At 40.8% G+C, this 19301-nt stretch overlaps 1 protein-coding gene across 3 annotated transcripts in view; it reads left to right on the forward strand.

The window, feature by feature from the left end:
• ZMAT4 (zinc finger matrin-type 4) overlaps positions 1-19301 on the forward strand; it is a 382160-nt gene that overhangs the window by 120829 nt on the left and 242030 nt on the right. For all 3 annotated transcript variants that reach the window (XM_082715041.1, XM_082715042.1, XM_082715043.1), the window contains exon 3: positions 9599-9688. In XM_082715041.1, the coding sequence (XP_082571167.1) occupies positions 9599-9688 (90 nt within the window). The remainder of the gene's footprint in view (positions 1-9598; positions 9689-19301) is intronic.

Raw genomic sequence — 19301 nt, forward strand, 5'->3', positions numbered from 1 at the left:
CCCAATAGCATCACAAAGAATAAAATACCTAGGAGTAAACTTAATTAAGGGAGTGAATGATCTGTATTCTAAAAACTATAAAACGTGGGTGAAACAAATTGAAAACAACACAAAAAATGGAAAGATACTCTATGCTCAGGGATTCAAGGAACTGATATTGTTAAAATGTCCATATCACCTAAAGCAACCTACAGATTTAATGCAATTTCTATCAAAATACCAACAATATTTTTTCATAGAACTACAACAAGTAATCCTAAAATAATTTGTATGAAACTATAAAAGACCCTAAATAGCCAGAGCAATATTGAAAAAGAAGAGCAAAAGTGGAGTTACACAATCCCAGATGTCAAGATATACTACAAAGCTATAAGTTATGAATCATAAGAGTATGGTACTGGCACAAAAGCAGACATTTAGATCAAATAGATCAATACAACAGGATGGAGTCCAGAAATCAACCCATGTGTTTATCGTCAGTTCATCTACGATAAAGGAGGCAAGAATATGCAATGGGAGAAAGTCTCTTCAACAAATCATGTTGGGAAAACTGGATAGTTACATGCGAAAGAAAGAAACTGGACCACTTCTTATAACATATACAGTAAACTCAAAATGGATTAAAGACCTAAATGTGAGACCTAAAACCATAAACTCCTAGAAGAAAACATAGGCAGTAATTTATTTGACATTGGTCATAGAAACATTCTTCTAGATATATTTTCTCTGGCAAGGGATACAAAAGCAAAATTAAATTATTTGGACTGCACCAAAATAGAAAACTTTTGCACAGCAAGGGAAACCATCAACAGGACAAAAAGACAACCTGCTGAATGGAAGAAGATATTTGCAAATGTTATATTCAATGAGGAGTTAATATCCAAAATATACAATGAAGTTCTACAAGTCAACACCAAAAAACACAAATAATCTGATTAAAAAATGAGTAGAGGTCATGAATCGACAGTTTCCCAAAGAAAACATATAGATTGCAGACAAATGAAAAAATGCTCAAAATCACTAATCCTCCTCAAGTGCAAATTAAAACCACAGTGAGGTATCATTTTATGCCTGTCAGAATGGCTGGAATAAAAAAGACCAGAAATAATAAACGTTGGCAAGGATGTGGGAAAAAAGAACCATCATGCACTATTGGGAATTCAAATTGGCACAAGCCATTGTGGAAAATAGTATGGAGGTTCCTCAAAAATTTTAAAAAATGAGATTATCATATGATGCAGTAATTCCACTACTAGGTATTTATTTACCCCCCCCCAAAAAAATGAAAACACTAATTTGAAAAGTTACATGCACCCCTATTTATTGCAATAGATGAATGGATAAAAAAGATGTGGTGCATACACACACACACACACACACACACACACAAACACATACACTATATAATAGGTAAAGAGATAAAGAGGATTAGGATTACCTTTATTTTTGTGAGTACTGAGATTATATTGTATACCCAAAACTAATATAACCTTTTATGTTAATTATAGGTAAATAAAAAAGGAAGATGTTGTATGCATGAGTGTGTGTGTGTGTGTGTGTGTGTGTAATGGAATAGTACTCAGCCACAAAAAGGAATGATATTTTGCCATTTGCAACAACATGAATGGAGCTAATGGGTATCATACTAAGTGAAATAAATCAGAGAAAAACAAATACTATATGATTTCATTTATATGTAGAATGTAAAAAACAAAATAAATTAAAAAACAAAAAGCAGAAACAGACCCTTAATTACAGAGAAGAAATTGGTGGTTGCCAGAGCAGAAGGGGACTGATGAGCAAAATTGGTGAAGAGGAGTAGGAGGTACAAGCTTCTAGGTATGGTATGAGTAAGTCATGCAGATAAAAGGTATAGCATAGGGAAAGAGTCAGTGGTATTGTATTAGTGTTGTATGGTGACAGAAAAAATTTAAAAGCATACATAGAAAAATTGAGATCACCTATGATTCATGATAGGCAATGTTAACCCTTTGGTATGTTTCTTCCTAGATTTTTTCTATGTCTCTGTGCATATATACGGTACAGATATATATTTGTTCAAAAAATTTGACATCATTTATATTCTTGTTTGAATATGACTTTTTTCTTTATATTATTTCATAGATTAAAAAAATTTCATTAGTATTATTAATATACTTGTTGATAGCAGTTTTAGTAATCTATCATACAGATAAAATATTTATCTCTCTCACTTAGGATACTTAATTTATTTTCTCAATTTCACCGTTATAAATAAATAGCAATACATGTTTCTCCTTCCTTAAATCAATTCATAGAAGTAGAATTGTTGGTTTGAGCAATTTTTTCTGTTTTGAATATATATTGCAAAATTTCCATCCTGGAAGCTTTTATCAATTTAGCATAAATTGATAAAACATAGCAACTATGTACCAGAATCTTCATTTTCCTGTATCTTCACCAATATAGGTATGTCTGTTTTGTAAATATTTGTCCACTTTGTGGCAAAGCAGGTATTTTTTCGGTTTAAGAACTATAAGGTAGAATTTGGAGAACTTGTTGTACGTCATTTAGTTATTGCTTTTCTGAAATTCCTGTTTATATCTTATTCCTGTTTTAATATTTGTTAGTGAATTTGTTAAAGTACTGTTTCTTAGGTATTAAACCATTTCATTTTACATATTGCAAATATTTTTCCTGCTTTATGGTTTGCCTCTTGTATGTATTTCAGGTTAAAAATACCTATTTTCTAAAAAGATTTTATTTATTTGATAGAGACACAGTGAGAGAGGGAACAGAAGCAGAGGGAGTGGGAGAGGGAGAAGCAGACTTCCTGCTGAGCAGGGAGCCCGACGGTGGGCTGGATCTCCGGACCCTGAGATCATGACCTGAGCTGAAGACAGAGGCTTAACCCACTGAGCCACCTAGGCGACTCATTTTTCCCCACTTCTTTATCCTATTCCTCTGCATTCTAGGAAGTGTCTCTATGTTGACTTCCACACTGATCTGCAGTGTTGATTCTGCTCTTGTACTGATGTGAAAGACCTTCAAAATGAAACCAGGATATTTTTAATGTCCTTTTTTATTAACTCAGGCAGTGCATCTTTATTGCCGTCAGCTGTGCTCTCTCATCTTTTAGCTTTTACCCTCAGTTCGTATTTTCTTGAATTAAATGAATGACGTATGTACATTTAAAATGTACTTCCATTTATTGTAGGAAATATTTTTACAAGTAATTGCTTTATGTCTTTTCCTTGAGCGTTTTCTGAAGGCTTCTTTTCCATTACAGAAGTTTTTCCTGGGTGCCACTGATTGTTGGGAGAAGAGAGGTTATGAAAGCCTGCTACTTGTCCCTAGTGTGTGAGGATTGGCCTTTGATCCTTTCATGGTACACCTGAAATTTGGCGGGATCTTCTGATCTGATCCATTTGTAGGACCACTTCAGTAGCTTATGTAGGGGGCCTGGAATCTGGGTCCTTGGACAGTTCCAGCAGAGGACATTTATTTCTTCCTCACTCAGCGTCTTTCTCTTCTGAGCCCAGGTAAATCTTCCACCCCAAGTAAAGGGAGTTTCTGTAACCAGCCTCCCCCCTGTGTTAATAAGGAGAGATGCATCAGTCTGGGAAGGAGTCCCAGTTATCAGAGGGGATCTCCGACACTTGTGGTTTTCTCTTTGTTAACCTTGACTTCCTAGTGAAGTTGTACTCTGGCTTTTCCAGGGCTCAGCCTTGAGGCCCTCAACCTGGGAGTGTTACACGGGGCTGTGCCAGGGTGCCGCCTTCTTCCTGAGAGCTGGAGTCCCCATGTCACATCTGCCCATCATTCTCAGGTAGCTGGGGAGTTAGACCTTTGGTATTTGTTGTCCTTTCTTTAATCGGTTCTTCTTCACCCTAGAATGAGTAGAAACAGCTCAAAATCGGTAGCATGTGAGGATGACTGTTCTGTAATTATCAGTCTGTTTCAGGTTTTCCCTTTTTCTTATAGTCTTTGGCTTATTTTAGCTGGTTTCTGGAAGACGTATAATTAGATACCTAAGATGAAATAAAATGGTGAAGACTTAACTAGGAAATCAGGAATGGATCTTGAAGCTTATTTGAAATAACGCCTCTCCTGCCAGCCTCACAACTGTGACTTGAGGATAAAATGAGATGGTAAATGTCACAGGGGTTTTGTTTGGAGCATTATGCAAATACTAAGTTACTTTGTTATCTTCACATTTTATGAGACCAGAAACCAGTAGCCCTGTTGGAAGCAAATTTGAGTTGTGAATTTTTTAAGGGTATGTGATAATGGAAGATGGTTATTTAGGTGAAGCACAAAGCCATTCTATTTCGATGTGGTCCACCCCCTTCTTTCACACAATACATCTGAAATAGAGGTTTGTCTTGTTCTTTATCCCCCCAAAGAGAAGGCTGGCCTGAATTTCCACTTTAGACGATTTCTTTGAGTGCCAGGAGATTGTTTGAGCCAAAGAAACTAATCTGCAGATAGGTCTGCCCCCTGCACAATGCCCAGCATCAGGGGCAAAGGCTTTAATTAAAATGGAAGACTTGGTAATTTCTGGCCTATCTGGGAAGCTTAAAGTTGATGTGGTTTGAATGAAAGTAATGACTTTTGCTTAAAATGCAAATATTAATGCGAGAGCCAGGGACTGACTTTTGGTGCAAGCAAGAGAGATTGTGATTTCTTTTTCGTGGCTTTTCCCTTGAAGAAATGACCCTTTTCTTCCCCAAAACTCTAATATGTACACTTAACATGTAAGGTACTTTTTACTCCTTATATTTCCTTTAGTTGGTAATTTGTCTTTTTAAACTCTTAAAAGAAGTGCATATTTTAGGTATTGACAAATCTTTGAAAAAATCATATGGATTTGTTTTTGTTGTTCATAGTTATTTGGATGACATAAATACATCTCAGAAGTGGTTTTCCTTCCAGTCTGGTTTCTAGACGGCATTTGTCCACTGTGCCCATAATCCTCATTTATATATAGGAAATGGAATGACCACACTGTAAAGAGGACACATGTTTACCGTGGCCTTTGTATGTACCAAAACAAAGTTTTAAAAGTTAAAGTAATATGTATTGCTCTTGGGTTAAGTAGGCTTATCTAGTCACCAAGTATCACAGTGAAAAAAACGCACTGCATTTTAAATGTTGATAAGACATTAGCAAGGGTAGAGGGAAATGTAGTCAACTGTATCAGTATATGAACTTAGGAGTATAAAAGCATTCCAGGTCAGTGTGCTGTTTACTAATTACAATCATTATGAGTAGAAAGTGAACGTACAATGGAATTACATTGTAATTACAATGGCTTGAGCATTGTGAAGTTATTACTTTTATGGTAAGGGAAAATTTGTTATAGAAATAAAGAAAATCATCCATACTTTCTCTTCCTTAATAAATCCTGCTTGTTTTTCTTTCTCCTTTCCACTTATTGATATACTTACAGATATTTATATAATCTTAATCACAGTATGAGAACAGATTTTGTTGTAGCATTTTCCATTCAGCATGCATTAGCACTTCTTCAATTTCTCACTGAATATACAGCCTCTTGTCCAACATGTAACTGTCTCCCTGATTTGCTGTTCCTAGTTTGTCGTGCTGCAATGAACGTCTTCACTCAAATCTAACTTTTTTGTGGGAAGGTTTCTGTCTGTTTGTTTGTTTCTAGAATCAGTTCGAAGGAGTGAGGTTACCAGGCCAAAGTTCAAGCAATTTCTGGTAGGTAAGGAGTTGAGAGGAGCCTGTTGGAGGAAGATGCTGAGGGCGACTCAGTGTGTCCTGCTTTGAGGAAGAGGTGAGAATGCCAGGAAGGAAGGAGAGGACTTATTGGATGAGCCGCACCCAGGTGTTGAAGACCCCGGGGCTGAGGCAGGGGGTTTAGGGCACCTGGGAGCCATCGGCTAACAATCTGTATCCTTGTCAACAGACATCGTCTGGGAGTGGCTTTGGGTTTCAGTCAGTCTAACTGGAAGGGAATGACTCCACACTCCCATGACTGAGAAGTGGACTTTCTTCTGGGTTTTTACTTCCTGCCCTAAGTCAGGATACGCTTGTGTGGCACTGGGTCCAGCCCCAGCAGTCTGGGAAAAGGAGCAGGAGGACAGAGGCAATAGGAAAACAGCTCAATGATAAACCAGAATGCCTCCACCATTATTCCAGAATGAGGTGGGATTTTCCAAAGCTCTGTTTTTCTTCACCCATACACAGGGGCAAAGGCAGAACTTGGAGGGCCGTCAGTCCTTCTTCCATCAAAACTGGAGGTTGGGAGAGCTGAAGGAGAAAAATGAACAAGATTGCTAATAAGACTTCGATTCCAACATCTCTCATCACTGACGGCTTCACGGCAGAGCTTACCATATACTTCCCTTTTCTGCTCATCTAATGGTTTTTTACCAGTTTTGTCCAACTGCAGTTATATAACCCAGTGAACTCTGCCTTTGCCTGAAAGAGTCTTTTTGAAAGAAATGTAGTATTTTAGCAAAGAGAAGAAATCCAACCACAAAACAGGATGCATTATAAGATTTCCAATTTTTGGAATTTTGCAGTGATTTTGTTTTCTGGGAATCCAGGACTTTGAGCAGATTGATGGTGTTAGGTACTGAGATCCATTCTTCTAGGGTGACAGATGCAACATTGAAAGGCCACTTTAGCCGCATCTGAGCTCATGCTGGTATCACTTTGTCTTTTCACTAAGTATTGGTCTGTTGTGCTTTTCCCCAGCCCATCCTCTGGGACCATATTCAGAATCTTGCAGGTTTTTAAATGTTCTTTTTTTCTTTTTTTGACTGCAGGCATATTCTTAACTTTCCCACTGCCCCTTCCTCCCAAAAAACAAAAAACAAAACAAAACTAGAAAGTGTATATAGATTTTAGCAATTGACATAATTCTCTGCAAAAGAAACCGTCACTAGTCTGCACTGCATCATTCTCAAAAGCATGCAGAAGCTGAACAGTGCTGTTGAAATGATCTGGCACAAGTCCACATAGGTCTCTATTTCTCATCCTACCAATCTCGCGGGCAAACGAGACTCCAGGTAACCCTTGATTACAACTTTCAATGCAACCTAGAAATAACTACAAATATATTTCAAAATCACACTTCAGTACTTTTATGCATCTGTAATATCTTTCATTCCATTAGCACTTTTAAACCCATTTAAAGACCTTGAAAGTGTTCAATGACTATTTATTATTATTATTTTTTTACTTTTTAAAAATTTTTCCCTTTTTTTAAAAAAAAAATTCTTTTCAGTGTTCCGTAATTCATTGTTCATGCACCACACCCATGCTCCTTGCAGTCGTGCCCTCCTTAATACCCATCACCAGGCTCACCCATCCCCCCACTCCGCACCCCTCCAAAGCCCTTAGTTTGTTTCTCAGAGTCCACAGTCTTTCATGGTTTGTCTCCTCCTCTAATTTGCGTCAACTCAGTTCTCCTCTCCATGTCCCCATGTCCTCCGTGTTATTTCTTATGCTCCACAAATAAACGAAACTATATGATAACTGACTCTCTCTGCTTGACTTATTTCACTCAGCATAATCTCTTCCAGTCCCGTCCATGTTGATAAAAAGTTGGGTATTGATCCTTTCTGATGGAGACATAATACTCCATTGTATACATGGACCACATCTTCTTTATCCATTCATCCACTGAAGGCATCCTGGTTCTTTCCACAGTTTGGCGACTGTGGCCATTGCTGCTATGAACATTGGGGTACAGATGGCCCTTCTTTTCACTACATCAGTATCTTTGGGGTGAATACCCAGAAGTGCAATTGCAGGGTCATAGTGAAGCTCTGTTTTTAATTTCTTAAGAAATCTCCACACTGTTTTCCAAAGTGGCTGCACCAACTTGCATTCCCACCAACAGTGTAAGAGGGTTCCCCTTTCTCCACATCCTCTCCAACACCTACTTGTTGTTTACTGTCTTGTTAATTTTGGCCATTCTAACTGGTGTAAGGTGGTATCTCAATGTGGTTTTGATTTGAATCTTCCTGATGGATATTGATGATGAATATTTTTTCATGTGTCTGTTAGAACCATGTTTTTTAGAAGCACAATAAAGGAATGAAAAAAATGATAAAGAAGGAAAACCAGGCTGAGGGATTTACATCATATCCTGTCCTGTAAACAAGCTGCAGTTTGCTGTGCGTTCTCTGAAACGTTCTCTGCTCTGCCTGCTTGTTTTGCCTTTGTGGCTAATCTGTGAAGGCAAGCCATCATGCATGAGATTGGCTGGTCCCCGGCTGTAAGTAAAGACAAAATTGAACCAAGGCCTGGAGAAGGAGGAATTCAGTCCTGAACAAAGGGAGGGATTCGGGGATCAGAATTAGGTAGCGATGGATTCAAGGAGAATTCACATCCTAGCACTGTAGATTTGGAGTTCGGGATTGGTGCCTGCGCTGGTGAGACAGGTTAAGTTAAGCATAATGTGGATTGCAGGTTTTCACACGCACTGCCTCATTTGATTCTCCCAGCAAAACCCTAATAAATATTATGTTCATTTTGTACGCAGAGAAAATGAGACTCATTTTAGCTATAAACAAATTAGACTGACTTGCTGAATATCACCCAGCCAGAGAGCCGCAGAGCTGTGCCTGGCTTCCGAACGTGGGACTATTTGTGTTCTTGTCACTCGGCCATCCTCAGGTAGCAGCTTGGAAATTAGACCTGTAGTGTCCTTTCTTTTTTTTCTTTTTTTAATTTAATTTTATTTTTCTCAGTGTTCCAAGACTCATTGTTTATGCACCACACCCAGTGCTCCATGCAATCCGTGCCCTCCTTAATACCCACGACCAGGCTCACCCATCCCCCACCCCCCTCCCCTCCAAAACCCTGTTTCTTTCTCAGAGCCCACAGTCTCTCATGGTTCTTTAAAGGGGAGGGAAGTTCAGGAGGGCTCTCAGTGGAGCAAAGGAGTGGAGGGAAGATGGAACTAGGATGCGATCAGTTTCTCCATGCTGGGCCTGGACACGTCAGTACAGGTAGAAGCCCAGAGTCCTGCTAACCCTGTGGCTGATGGGGCTTTATGGTTGAACTGCTCTGCCTGCCTACACGCAGTTTGGGCTCTGATCAGTCCTCACACTTGCATTTGATACCCTTTTTTGCCCATGATGTCTGATCTGGAAAATCTTTTTTAATAGCTTATTAATGAGGCTCCAAAATGGGAGAGCCAGACAAAGAGACTTCTGTTGGAGATGCTATGCTTGCCGACTCCCAGGGGGCATTGTCTGTCCCCAGCTCCTCAGGGCAGGGCAGAGGGAGTTCGAGACAAGGCCGGGGATCTGGCCTTCCATCCTTGTACTATTCTCTCTCTGACCTGTTCTTATTTTGAGGATAATTAAATATATGATTCACTCCAGGCTTAAACATCCTAGTGCTTTTAGCTTTCTTCTTTCACTGTCTTTTCTAATTCTGAAATTATGTTGGCTTTGTAACTTTGGGCAAGTCGCTTAACCTATCTGAATCTTCACCCTGCATAATTCTCAGGAGCATGTGGAAGTGTTTTTAATGAAACTTTACTACTTTGTCTATATAGTCACTGGCTATGTGTCTGAGGATTTAAAATGCCTTCTCTTTCATAGTATCTGCTTCTGCTTTTCCTTCCCAGAGTCGAAAACATGCAAGCAAAGTCCGACTGTATTACATGCTTCACCCCAGGGATGGTGGCTGTCCAGCCAAGAGGCTCCGGTCAGAAAATGTGAGTATCTGGCACCCTCTGATATCCTCAGATGATCTGTTCAGTTTGCTGAGAACTCTGTAGGTCTAGGAAGTAAAGTCACGTCTACCTTAGCAGGAGAGCTAAGGGAGCAGAAATAGTTTTCATTAAATACAACAGAAAATATTACACATTAGCAAGGCTTTTTCCTTTTCTCTGCCCAAATGTTCTAGTATGGTGTTGGGGGACTTTGCGATGATTCTGTGCCAGAGCAGAGTGGAGAAAAACTGTTCAGAAGGGACAGAGAGCAGCCGGGGGAGGGGAGGCAGAAGCCATCAAAAGAAAAAGAGAAAGAAAGATTGCTTAAGGAGAAATCCTGTCAGAAATGTGAGATACTTTGCTGTTTACATATTTTATTTTTCCTTTGGTGTATAAAACTGAATGCCAGTTTATTCATTTATAATAAAGACTGCATATCTTACAAATAACAATATTCAGGGTTTTTGATCAGTGCCCCTCTCCCTGAGGGAACATTCACTTGGGAAGAAAATGACAATTAGGAAGTTGCTTTGAGGATGTAAAGTTAGGATGAAGGGTTTACTTCAGCCAGGCCAAGGCAGGGACTGATAAAATAAATATTCCTTCCTCTCAGCAGGGGTTTCTTTTCGTAAGGAGTGGAATATTCATCTCCATCCATTGCAGAGGTCCTCTGTGAGAAACACTGCAGATTAAACAGAAATCACTTGTCCTTTGAGTTCTCAGGAGGCTGCAGGCATGGAATTCATACCCTACGCTCTCGCTTGTGCTTGTGTTCCCTTTCTCCTTCTGCTGCCAGATAGATACCGGTCTTCTTTTCTTATTAAAAATTAATATATGATCACTGAAGGAACTTGACAAGAAATGAGCTTGTGTATTCTTCACAGGAGAAAAAGAGAGAACAAGAGGACTCCTTATGACCACAGGTAGTGAGCATCAGGGCTGGTGTTAATGAATTCCAAGCACATATCTTAAATCACAAAACGAGCTGTTCATACCCAGACTAATCCGGAACACTGTGAAGTTGTCTTGACTGCTTTGGTGAGGCAGCATTTAGAGCTTATTAGAGGCAAAAGATGTCATGAAAACTTTTTAAACTGCTAAGAAATGGGACAGAGACTAGTTCTTGTCAGCTCTTAGCCTTATGACCTTAGGCAAATAATTGATCTCTTGGAACCTGTGTCTTCAATGAGGCTATCATAATCACACTTTCCTTACTGGATTTTGTGAGGTGCACACTTACATGCCAAATACTGAGAAAAAAAAAAGATGAATAAGGCACAGACTTGCCTTAAAGAAACTCAGAGTTGAGTGAGGGACATAAACATTGTATAAAAAAATTGCTATAATCCCACAATGTAGGTGTTTATTTAACGTTCTGCACAAAGCTCCATGGAGACAAAAGGCAAGTTGATCCATGCCAGGACGAGTCACTCAGGGATGGTATTTCTGAGAATTGGTATTTGAGCTAAGGGTCTTTGGGCTTGAATGGATTCCAGTTGGCGGAATTGGGAGCGAGGGAGCAGACGGGTGCATTCTTGGGTACATTCCGATCAAAAGAACTTACTAACCCCCTGCAAAGTTGGCCTGAGTCAGCTTTCATGTAATTTCAGAATCCTGTAGCTATAGCAGAGGCCTGCTTTCCATCAGGATCTATTAGCAGAGAGAACAGAATTAGTTTCTTTTCCCTGAAGTCATCCAGTGATGATGCTCGTGTCCCTTCATTCAGTAGCCATTTCCTGTGGGGTTCATAGACAGTTGACAATTAGCTCTTGGAACACGGATCATTTTCTATCTACTCTGTACTTATTTATGTCAGAGCTCCTCGGGAGGGCTTGACTGGACAGACAGATAGGGGGCACTGGGACTCACACTGGTGTTACTTGGGGACATGGATCTGGTCAGATCCATGATTTACTCCACTCAGGTTCTGGTTCTGCAAGTAGTGTTGGGGACAGTTTATGGAGGGGAAGATGTTTGGATTTTCAAAGCAAAAAGTATATGCAAAGATCCTTTACCAATGAACCCTTTGAAAACTTTTGCTTCTGGTGTATCCTGGAATCTGTGTATCTTTGAAAACTTGAATCTACCAATGACTTATTTCTTAAATCATTTCTATAGCTTTTCATAGTCATAACATAAGGATAAATCAGTAAGCAAGAAAAGAGGCATAGTGAACTTAGTTAAAAAAAAATTTTTTTTAAAGATTTTGTTTATTTATTGAGAGAGGGACACGGAGTAAAGCAGACTCTGTGTTAAATCCAGAGCCTGACACAGGGTTTGATGTCATGACCCTGAGATCATGACCTGAGCTGAAGTCAAGAGTTGGACACTTGACTGACTGAGCCTCCCAGGTGCCCCCATAATGAACTTATTTTTGAAAGAGATATTTGATGCTTTTATTAGGTTGTGTATACATTTCATAGGTGAATATGTCATTTGCCTTAGGCATTTTGACATACCAGATACAGCATGTAAGCCACTCCAGTTCCTCACTATGGCTGTGAAAGTTAATACTGGTAATTATTTGGCCAACTTTCTTTTTTATAGACTTACACCCAAGGATTGGAAGACAATATACAAATAGACAATGGCCAGCCATATATAAAGAGGGAAAGAGAACTTTTATACACTTAGAACTAAAGTAACATTGGGTTTCAACTATAACTAAGAAAAAAAGTTAAAAATAAATAAATAAAATTAGAACTTTGACCCACAACCTATAGCAACCAGCCTTGGAAATCAACCAACCAATGTATAGTAACCAGCCCAGGAAGCCTGCCTGAGTTAAACCTAGAGGAAGTCAGACCACTATCTCTAGTAACAATCCAGGAAGCCAAACAATAACCCCTGAAACAATAGGCCCCAAATAGTCTGGACATGATGAATACCTGATAGCTTTCCTAACTTTTGTCCCTGCTTCCACCTGGGAACCAACCAGAGAAAGCCAAATAGGCACCCCAAAGCACCACCTTATCACATAAGGTTACACACTTGTAGTTTGCCTATTTATAGCTTTGACACACGAACAGCCTCCAATCAGGGCATACCTGAGGCCGCCCCTTTATACTGTTACATACCTTCTCACCTGTCTTGACTATAAATCTTCTCCAAAAGCATGTGATCGAGGCTAACATCCTGGCTATGGGAAGCTCTGAATAAATAGCCTTTCTTTTTTCTCATTCAGTTGGTCTTTATTTTCACAGGGTTGCAAAATGGAGATAAAAAGGACATCTAATGTACAGTTTTCTCATAAGGCCCAAATTAGATAGCTCCTTTATTGGGGACTTCGTTTTCAAAGGTCCTTCTCCCAGGAGTTGTCATCACTGCTCCTCTCTCCACCACTACCCTGTGTTCTTAGAAGAATGTAACCCTCCGTTCACATGTCTCTCCATTCTTGCCCATCCTTCCCTCTTCTCTGTTTCCAGGGGCTATGATGGGTTTGTATCCCAGTCTTACCTTACTGAGAACAGTTTCATGGCTGCCCTGATTACCCCAAAATCGAGTGACTTCTGAAAACAGAAAACTTGTTGCTGAGTTTCTGCGCCCTGACTATGCATGAACCTGGGGCCCACAGTGATTCCTAAAACTGATAGGGCAGATAAGTAAGGGCAGCTGTCCCTACCTTCCCACTTCTTAGCCTTCTGGGAATACAGAGCAACTCCAAATTTACAACCAGATGAACAGAAGTGCCTATTACTATTTCCAAGGTCTATTGTCATTTCTACTCCAGGTGATTTGACTTTCTTCCTATTTTTCAAAAACAAAGTTCATTTCTGCCTCCTCTCCTGATATTCCCAGCTTTTTAAATTCCTCCCTTAATATGCTTTACTGTTTAGAATCCTCATCTGGATATTCTATGGTTTGTTTTTTTCTTTGTTTGTTTTCGTTTTTTTTTTAATTTTTTTCCCTGAAACTTTAGAGTGAGTCATTTTCCTCCTCAGGCCACAGAGTAAAATTAAATGTGAAATAAATTGTTATAGTTGATTGCCTTAGAGAAATTTTCTGTAATCTTGTGAGCATTAGAGCCAAAAAGGACTTTAAAGAACATCTAGTTCATTGAAAGTCTCAGGTTTTCAAGTTACTTTTTAGTATCTTCTCACCTGCTTTGGGGAAAAAAGAAATGTCTACTTATGGAACAACATTTTTAAGTAAAAAGATTATTTAGTTTTGTTTTTATTCTGTAAGGGTAAGTAACTGCTAGCAAAAATCACCAGTCGGTAGTAAGTAAATAGTGTTTTGACATGGAGTTAATAGAATTCCTTCTAAATGGAGAAACTTGACATTTGGTTAGTGTGTTCAAGCTTATCACTTTTAAATACTTGTATGATTACCTATAGGTCTGGAACATTCCACAGAGCTGGAGAACCTCCAGGATCACTTTTATGGGTCCCTAAAATCCTGGGTTTCCCCATCTTATGCCAAAAGTGAAAATAAGTCCCTAAGCAGTACCATGATTTGCCCAAACTGGTCAGGCCTGAGATTGACACCCTCCTTGCTTCCCTTAAGTTCTATTCCTATGCTTCTCTCCCATATCTTGAAATTATATCTTATTTAGGTGTTGAAGCCATTGCTGGGTTCATAGCCAGAGAGCAGTGCTGTTCTGGGGCAAAGTAATAATAGCTGGTGGTTAGCACGCACTTCCCACTTCCATTCTCAATGCTTTACATACATTAACACATTTAATCCTCACTGCTGTGTAGGGTGGGAACTATCATTATCCCCACTTTACAGAAAAGCAAAATGAAAGAGAGAAATTAAGTCCCCCGACTCTGGTGTTGTTGGTTACAATACCGGTAAGTAAGTAGCAGAGACAAGGCTGGGGAAATACAAAAGAAAACCAAAGAAAACTCCTCTGGTACTGCAAACATGCTCCCCATGTCACTTCCAGAGATAGGTAGCAAGCAGCTAATAAGTGCGAGGCATGTAGAGAGAAAGGACACGGATCCTTCCCCAACAGGGATCAGGATCTGTTTGGGGGGCAGTGTCCAGTGTGCAGTCATGTCTTCTAATACAGTGTGATAGTTGCACAGGTGTGACCACAGACATCTCCTGGGGCAATGTCTGGCATATTTGCACGGGTCCCCAACCTCTTCTGGTAGAATGGGGATGGACAGGATTGCCTGGAGAAAGTAGACCGAACTGATTCTTGAGGGACACGTGGGGGCGAGTCCAGTGAATAAGGGCAGCAAAGGGCTCTTTTTTTTTTTTTTTTAAGATTTTATTTATTTATTTGAGAGAGAGTGAGAGAGCACAAGCAGGGAGAGAGACAGAAGGAGAGGGAGAAGCATGTCCCCTCTGAGCAGGAGTCCCACACAGGGCTCAATCCCAGGACCCTGAGATCATGACCTGAGCTGAAGGCAGATACTTACTAACCCACTGAGCCACCCAGGCGCCCCGCAAAAGGTTCTTCTGAGTGTGGAGTCAACGTGAGTAATGTCTTCAGGGAAACCAAATTCGAAGGTATTTCTAGAGCGTAAATGCCAGTGGGCGGCTGTGTCAGATTCCCAGGATTGCTGTAACAAAGTCGCACAGACTGGGTGGCTAAAAACAACAGAAATTTATTTTCTCACAGTTCTAGAGGCTACAAGTCTGAATCACGGTGTAGGCAGGGCCTCCCTCTGGAGGCTCTGATTGAAAATCGGTTCCATGCTTCTCTCCTCGCTGCTGGTGGCTGCTGGCAGTGCTTGGCGTTCCTTGGCTCATAGCTGCATCACGCCAATCTGCTTCTGTCTTCTCCGGGTCTCTTCCTTGTGTGGGTCTCTGTGTGTTCTCTCCTCTTCCTGTAAGGACGACTGTCACCGGATTTAGAGCCCACTGTAACAATCCAGTATGATCTCATTGTAATTAATTCATCTGCAGAGACCCTATTTTCCAGTGGCACCTGTTCAAGGTGGACGTGAATGTGGGGTGGGAGGAGCACAGAAGTGTGGGATGGTGGTGAGAGGTTCAGACGTCTAGTATGCATAATATTAGCATTTACTTTGTCAAAATGTGGTTTTCTCCAGGGGTCTGCAGCTCAGTTCACGAGCACTTCTCAAAGAGAGGTGCATTTACCAATGAGAGCTGTGTGCTTTAACTTCCAGCTGTGCATTGAGAGCTAGAAGTGGGGATTTTGTCCCTGGCTCGGCTGCATATATTAGTTTTATAACTTTGTTTTGGACTTTCTAAACCTTAATTGCCGTGGTTGTAATCAGGGCCTCTGAACGCTGCCCGGCCTACCTCTCAGAGTCGTTAAGGGGCTCAAATAAAACCTTCCTCTTCATGCAGCTGCAAGATAAACGGTAAAGTGTGTGTGGACTCTTCTTTCATTGGGTTTTTCATTTCTGTCTGTTGGTTGCCATCTTTCGTCGCCACCGTGCAATACACAACTCTGCAGTCCAGTAGGGGCAGGCCAGCTGTTTTCCTGTAGGACACCTGAAGGGCAGTTAGGACATCAGTACGAGTGAGGTCATGTGGATTTATAAAACAAGGGTCAGAAATAACTGCTTGTCAGCCTCAGACCACTGCCTATTCTGGTGAGGTCCACAAACCAAGAAAGGTTTCTACAGCCTTACCTAAGCCCATGGGTTGGGGGAGTGGGGAGGGATTAAAAGAAGACTATATTTTTTCCTTCCCCATCCCCCAAGCCCCCACTCTGCCTCTCAAATTCCTCATATCAGGGAGATCATAATTGTCTTAAAAAATGAAATAAGATGGATTCAGGAGGGAGACAAACCATAAGAGACTCTTAATCTCACGAAACAAACTGAGGGTTGCTGGGGGGAGGCAGGTTGTGGAGAGGGTGGCCAGGTGATGGACATTGGGGAAGGTATGTGCTGTGTATGGTGAGTGCTGTGAATTGTGTAAACCTGGCGATTCACAGACCTGTACCCCTGGGGCAAATAATACATTATATGTTAATAAAAATAATTTTAAAAAAATAAAATAAGAGTATATTGCCATGTGAAAAGTACATGAACTTCACAACGCAGAGTACTAACCACTATACGATCACGGCCAGTATATGAACTTCAAATTTTCATGTCCACAGATCAAGTCTTTTTGGAATGCAGCCATGTTCAATGTTAACAGCTCTATTCACAGGGCAGCAGCCGAGCTGGGTTGCTGCAATAGACTTGATGTCCCACAAGCCTAAAATGTTACCCCTCTGGCCCTTTGCAGAACATGCCTTGCTCTCCCCTGTGCAAGCTGGGTAGTTTTGGTGAAGAAAGAGAGGCTCTGTCCCTCCTCTCGTTGGGTGTCTCTCCACTCGCAGGAAGGATCCCTTTACATCATTCCAGTCTCTCAAAGCTGCCTTGTCCTTGTTCCTTTAGGGCTTTAGTTTCCTGGTGGCCAGTTGAAGGTTTTGGCCAGGAGGAAGTACCATTCCAAACCTCTGAGCGAGAAGAGACACGTGGTGTTTTGCTTAGGTTCTCTTAATGCAGATAGCTTGACGTGTCGGAACGAGTCCTGTTACGACAAATTTGTTTGAAGCCGGCAGCACTGTGGAAGCAATGAGGAGAGTCGGTTTCTCATGCCATCCACACAGCAAGGCCAGCTCAGGGGAAACCAGAACTCCTGGTTTTTTGAGATCATCCTGATTCAGAATACACGTTCTTGTCCCTATAAATCAAGGGTATGTCCTGCAAGGTCCAATATTTCCTCTCTAAAGTGTACCCAAAAGAGGAATCAAAATTTTGTTATACAGACACACCAGATAATAATTTAAATGAAAAAACCCCCAGAACTCCTCATTAATGTGAATGTGCAGCATGGCGTTCGGCTATCCATGACTCTCTCTGGGCCCCAGACTAGACCTCTAGCTTGGGACTGTGGTTCTGAAACTCATTTATATCATAATTATTACTTTGATCTAAAATCTGATCCAGAGGGGAAGAAAAGAAGGATGCATCAAAAGACAGCTATGAATTTTTTTTTTTTCCCCCTACAGCAGAAGTAGTGTAGTGGGTCTTTGGGTCTTTGATTCTACTGTTGACATATCCTTGAATCATTCCCTTGTTAGCTAGTCACTAATTAAGCCTTCCTTATGTGTCAAGCTCTATGCTGAATACTTGCTAGAAATGTCATTTGAACTTGACAAATGCAAGTAGGAATCTTTAGTGCTTCTATTTAAAAAAGGGTTAAGGGGCACCTGGAAGGCTCAGTTGGAAGAGCATGCGACTCTTGATCTTGGGGTTGTGAGTTGGGTATAGAGATTACTTAAAAATTAAAAAAAGATCTTTAAAATTATTTTTTATTTATTTTATTATTTATTTTTTTTAAAAGATTTTATTCATTTATTTGACAGAGAGAGATCACAAGTAGGCAGAGAGGCAGGCAGAGAGAAAGTAGGAAACAGGCTCCCCGCTAAGCAGGGAGCCTGAGGCGGGACTCAGTCCCAGGACCCTGAGACCATGACCCGAGCCAAAGGCAGAGGCTTAACCCACTGAGCCACTCAGGCACCCCTAATTTTTTTTTTTTAAAAAAGGAGTGAAGTCTAAAGCTTAGGTCAAATACCTTATCTCAACTCCCAGACCTTGAGAATGATACAGCCAAATTCAAACACAATACTGTTTGGTACTAGAACTGGAGCTCTGTGTTACTGTACAGGCTTCATTTATTTATTCTTTTTTTTTTTTTTCTTTTTAAGAAATAGTGACTTCCTACTAAGAGTCAGGTACTATTTAGATTGCTGAGAATTTCATGATGCAGTTGCATCATATGCAGTTGCAATTTACAGAGTTTATAGGATAGTGGGAGAAATGGGCATTTTTTTTTAAAGCATACAAATATATAAATGAAGGACAGTAATGGAAAAGCATGGACTAGGGAAATCATAGGTCTTTGGGATCAGAAAGCTTTGCCTGAACAACTGATTTTTCAGCTGTGTCTGAAAGTTGAGTGGGGGAAGCAGAAGAATGCCAGGCAGCGGCAGAAGCATGTGCAAAGGCCCTGTAGTCAAAGAAATCATGGTACACTTAAGGTAGAAAATGAAAGCCAGTGTGGCTGGTATTCAGAAACGGAAACAGGCAGTGACTTCAGATGCGGAGAAGGGATTAGTGGAGAGAAGAGTGGAGGTGAACGGTTCCGCTGAGAGTACGGATGTGGGTGAGGCTGATGGCAGCAGCAAATGATGAGAAATACATGAATTTGAGGGATAAGTTGGTAAAAATCAATTGACTGGGTAATGGATCTGAAACAGAAGGAGGTTTCTGAAAACTTCCCGTTCAGAACTTGCCCTGGGTGGTTGCTGTCCCTCTGACAGGCAGGGTAGTTTTCTTCCCTAAGGGCAAAGAGAGCAGGAAGATCTGAGAATTGGGATGGATTTTGAGGAAAACTCTTTCTCCATGCTGTTCCATGCCAATCCCGGCTGAGCAGAACTAAAGTTGCCTAGAGGTGAATTTGCCTCCAGCCGCAGGGTAGGGGACAGCAAGGGAGAAGTGTCTGGTAGATTTTTGTCCTTCAGTGAAGGGTTTCTCCTTTTTTATTGGAGCGTGAGGCCAAACCAGGTGCCATCCAGGAGCTGGATCTCACAGAGGCAGGCTAGAGTTTCCCTACAGGTGAACTGATGTCCAAAGTCGGGACAGGGTGCTGAATGAATTCAAAGCAGTTACCAAGTGCAGGGGGTGGGGAGAGG

The sequence above is a fragment of the Mustela nivalis genome (assembly GCF_964662115.1).
Source record: "Mustela nivalis genome assembly, chromosome: 20".
In the NCBI taxonomy this organism is placed as follows: Eukaryota; Metazoa; Chordata; class Mammalia; order Carnivora; family Mustelidae; genus Mustela; species Mustela nivalis.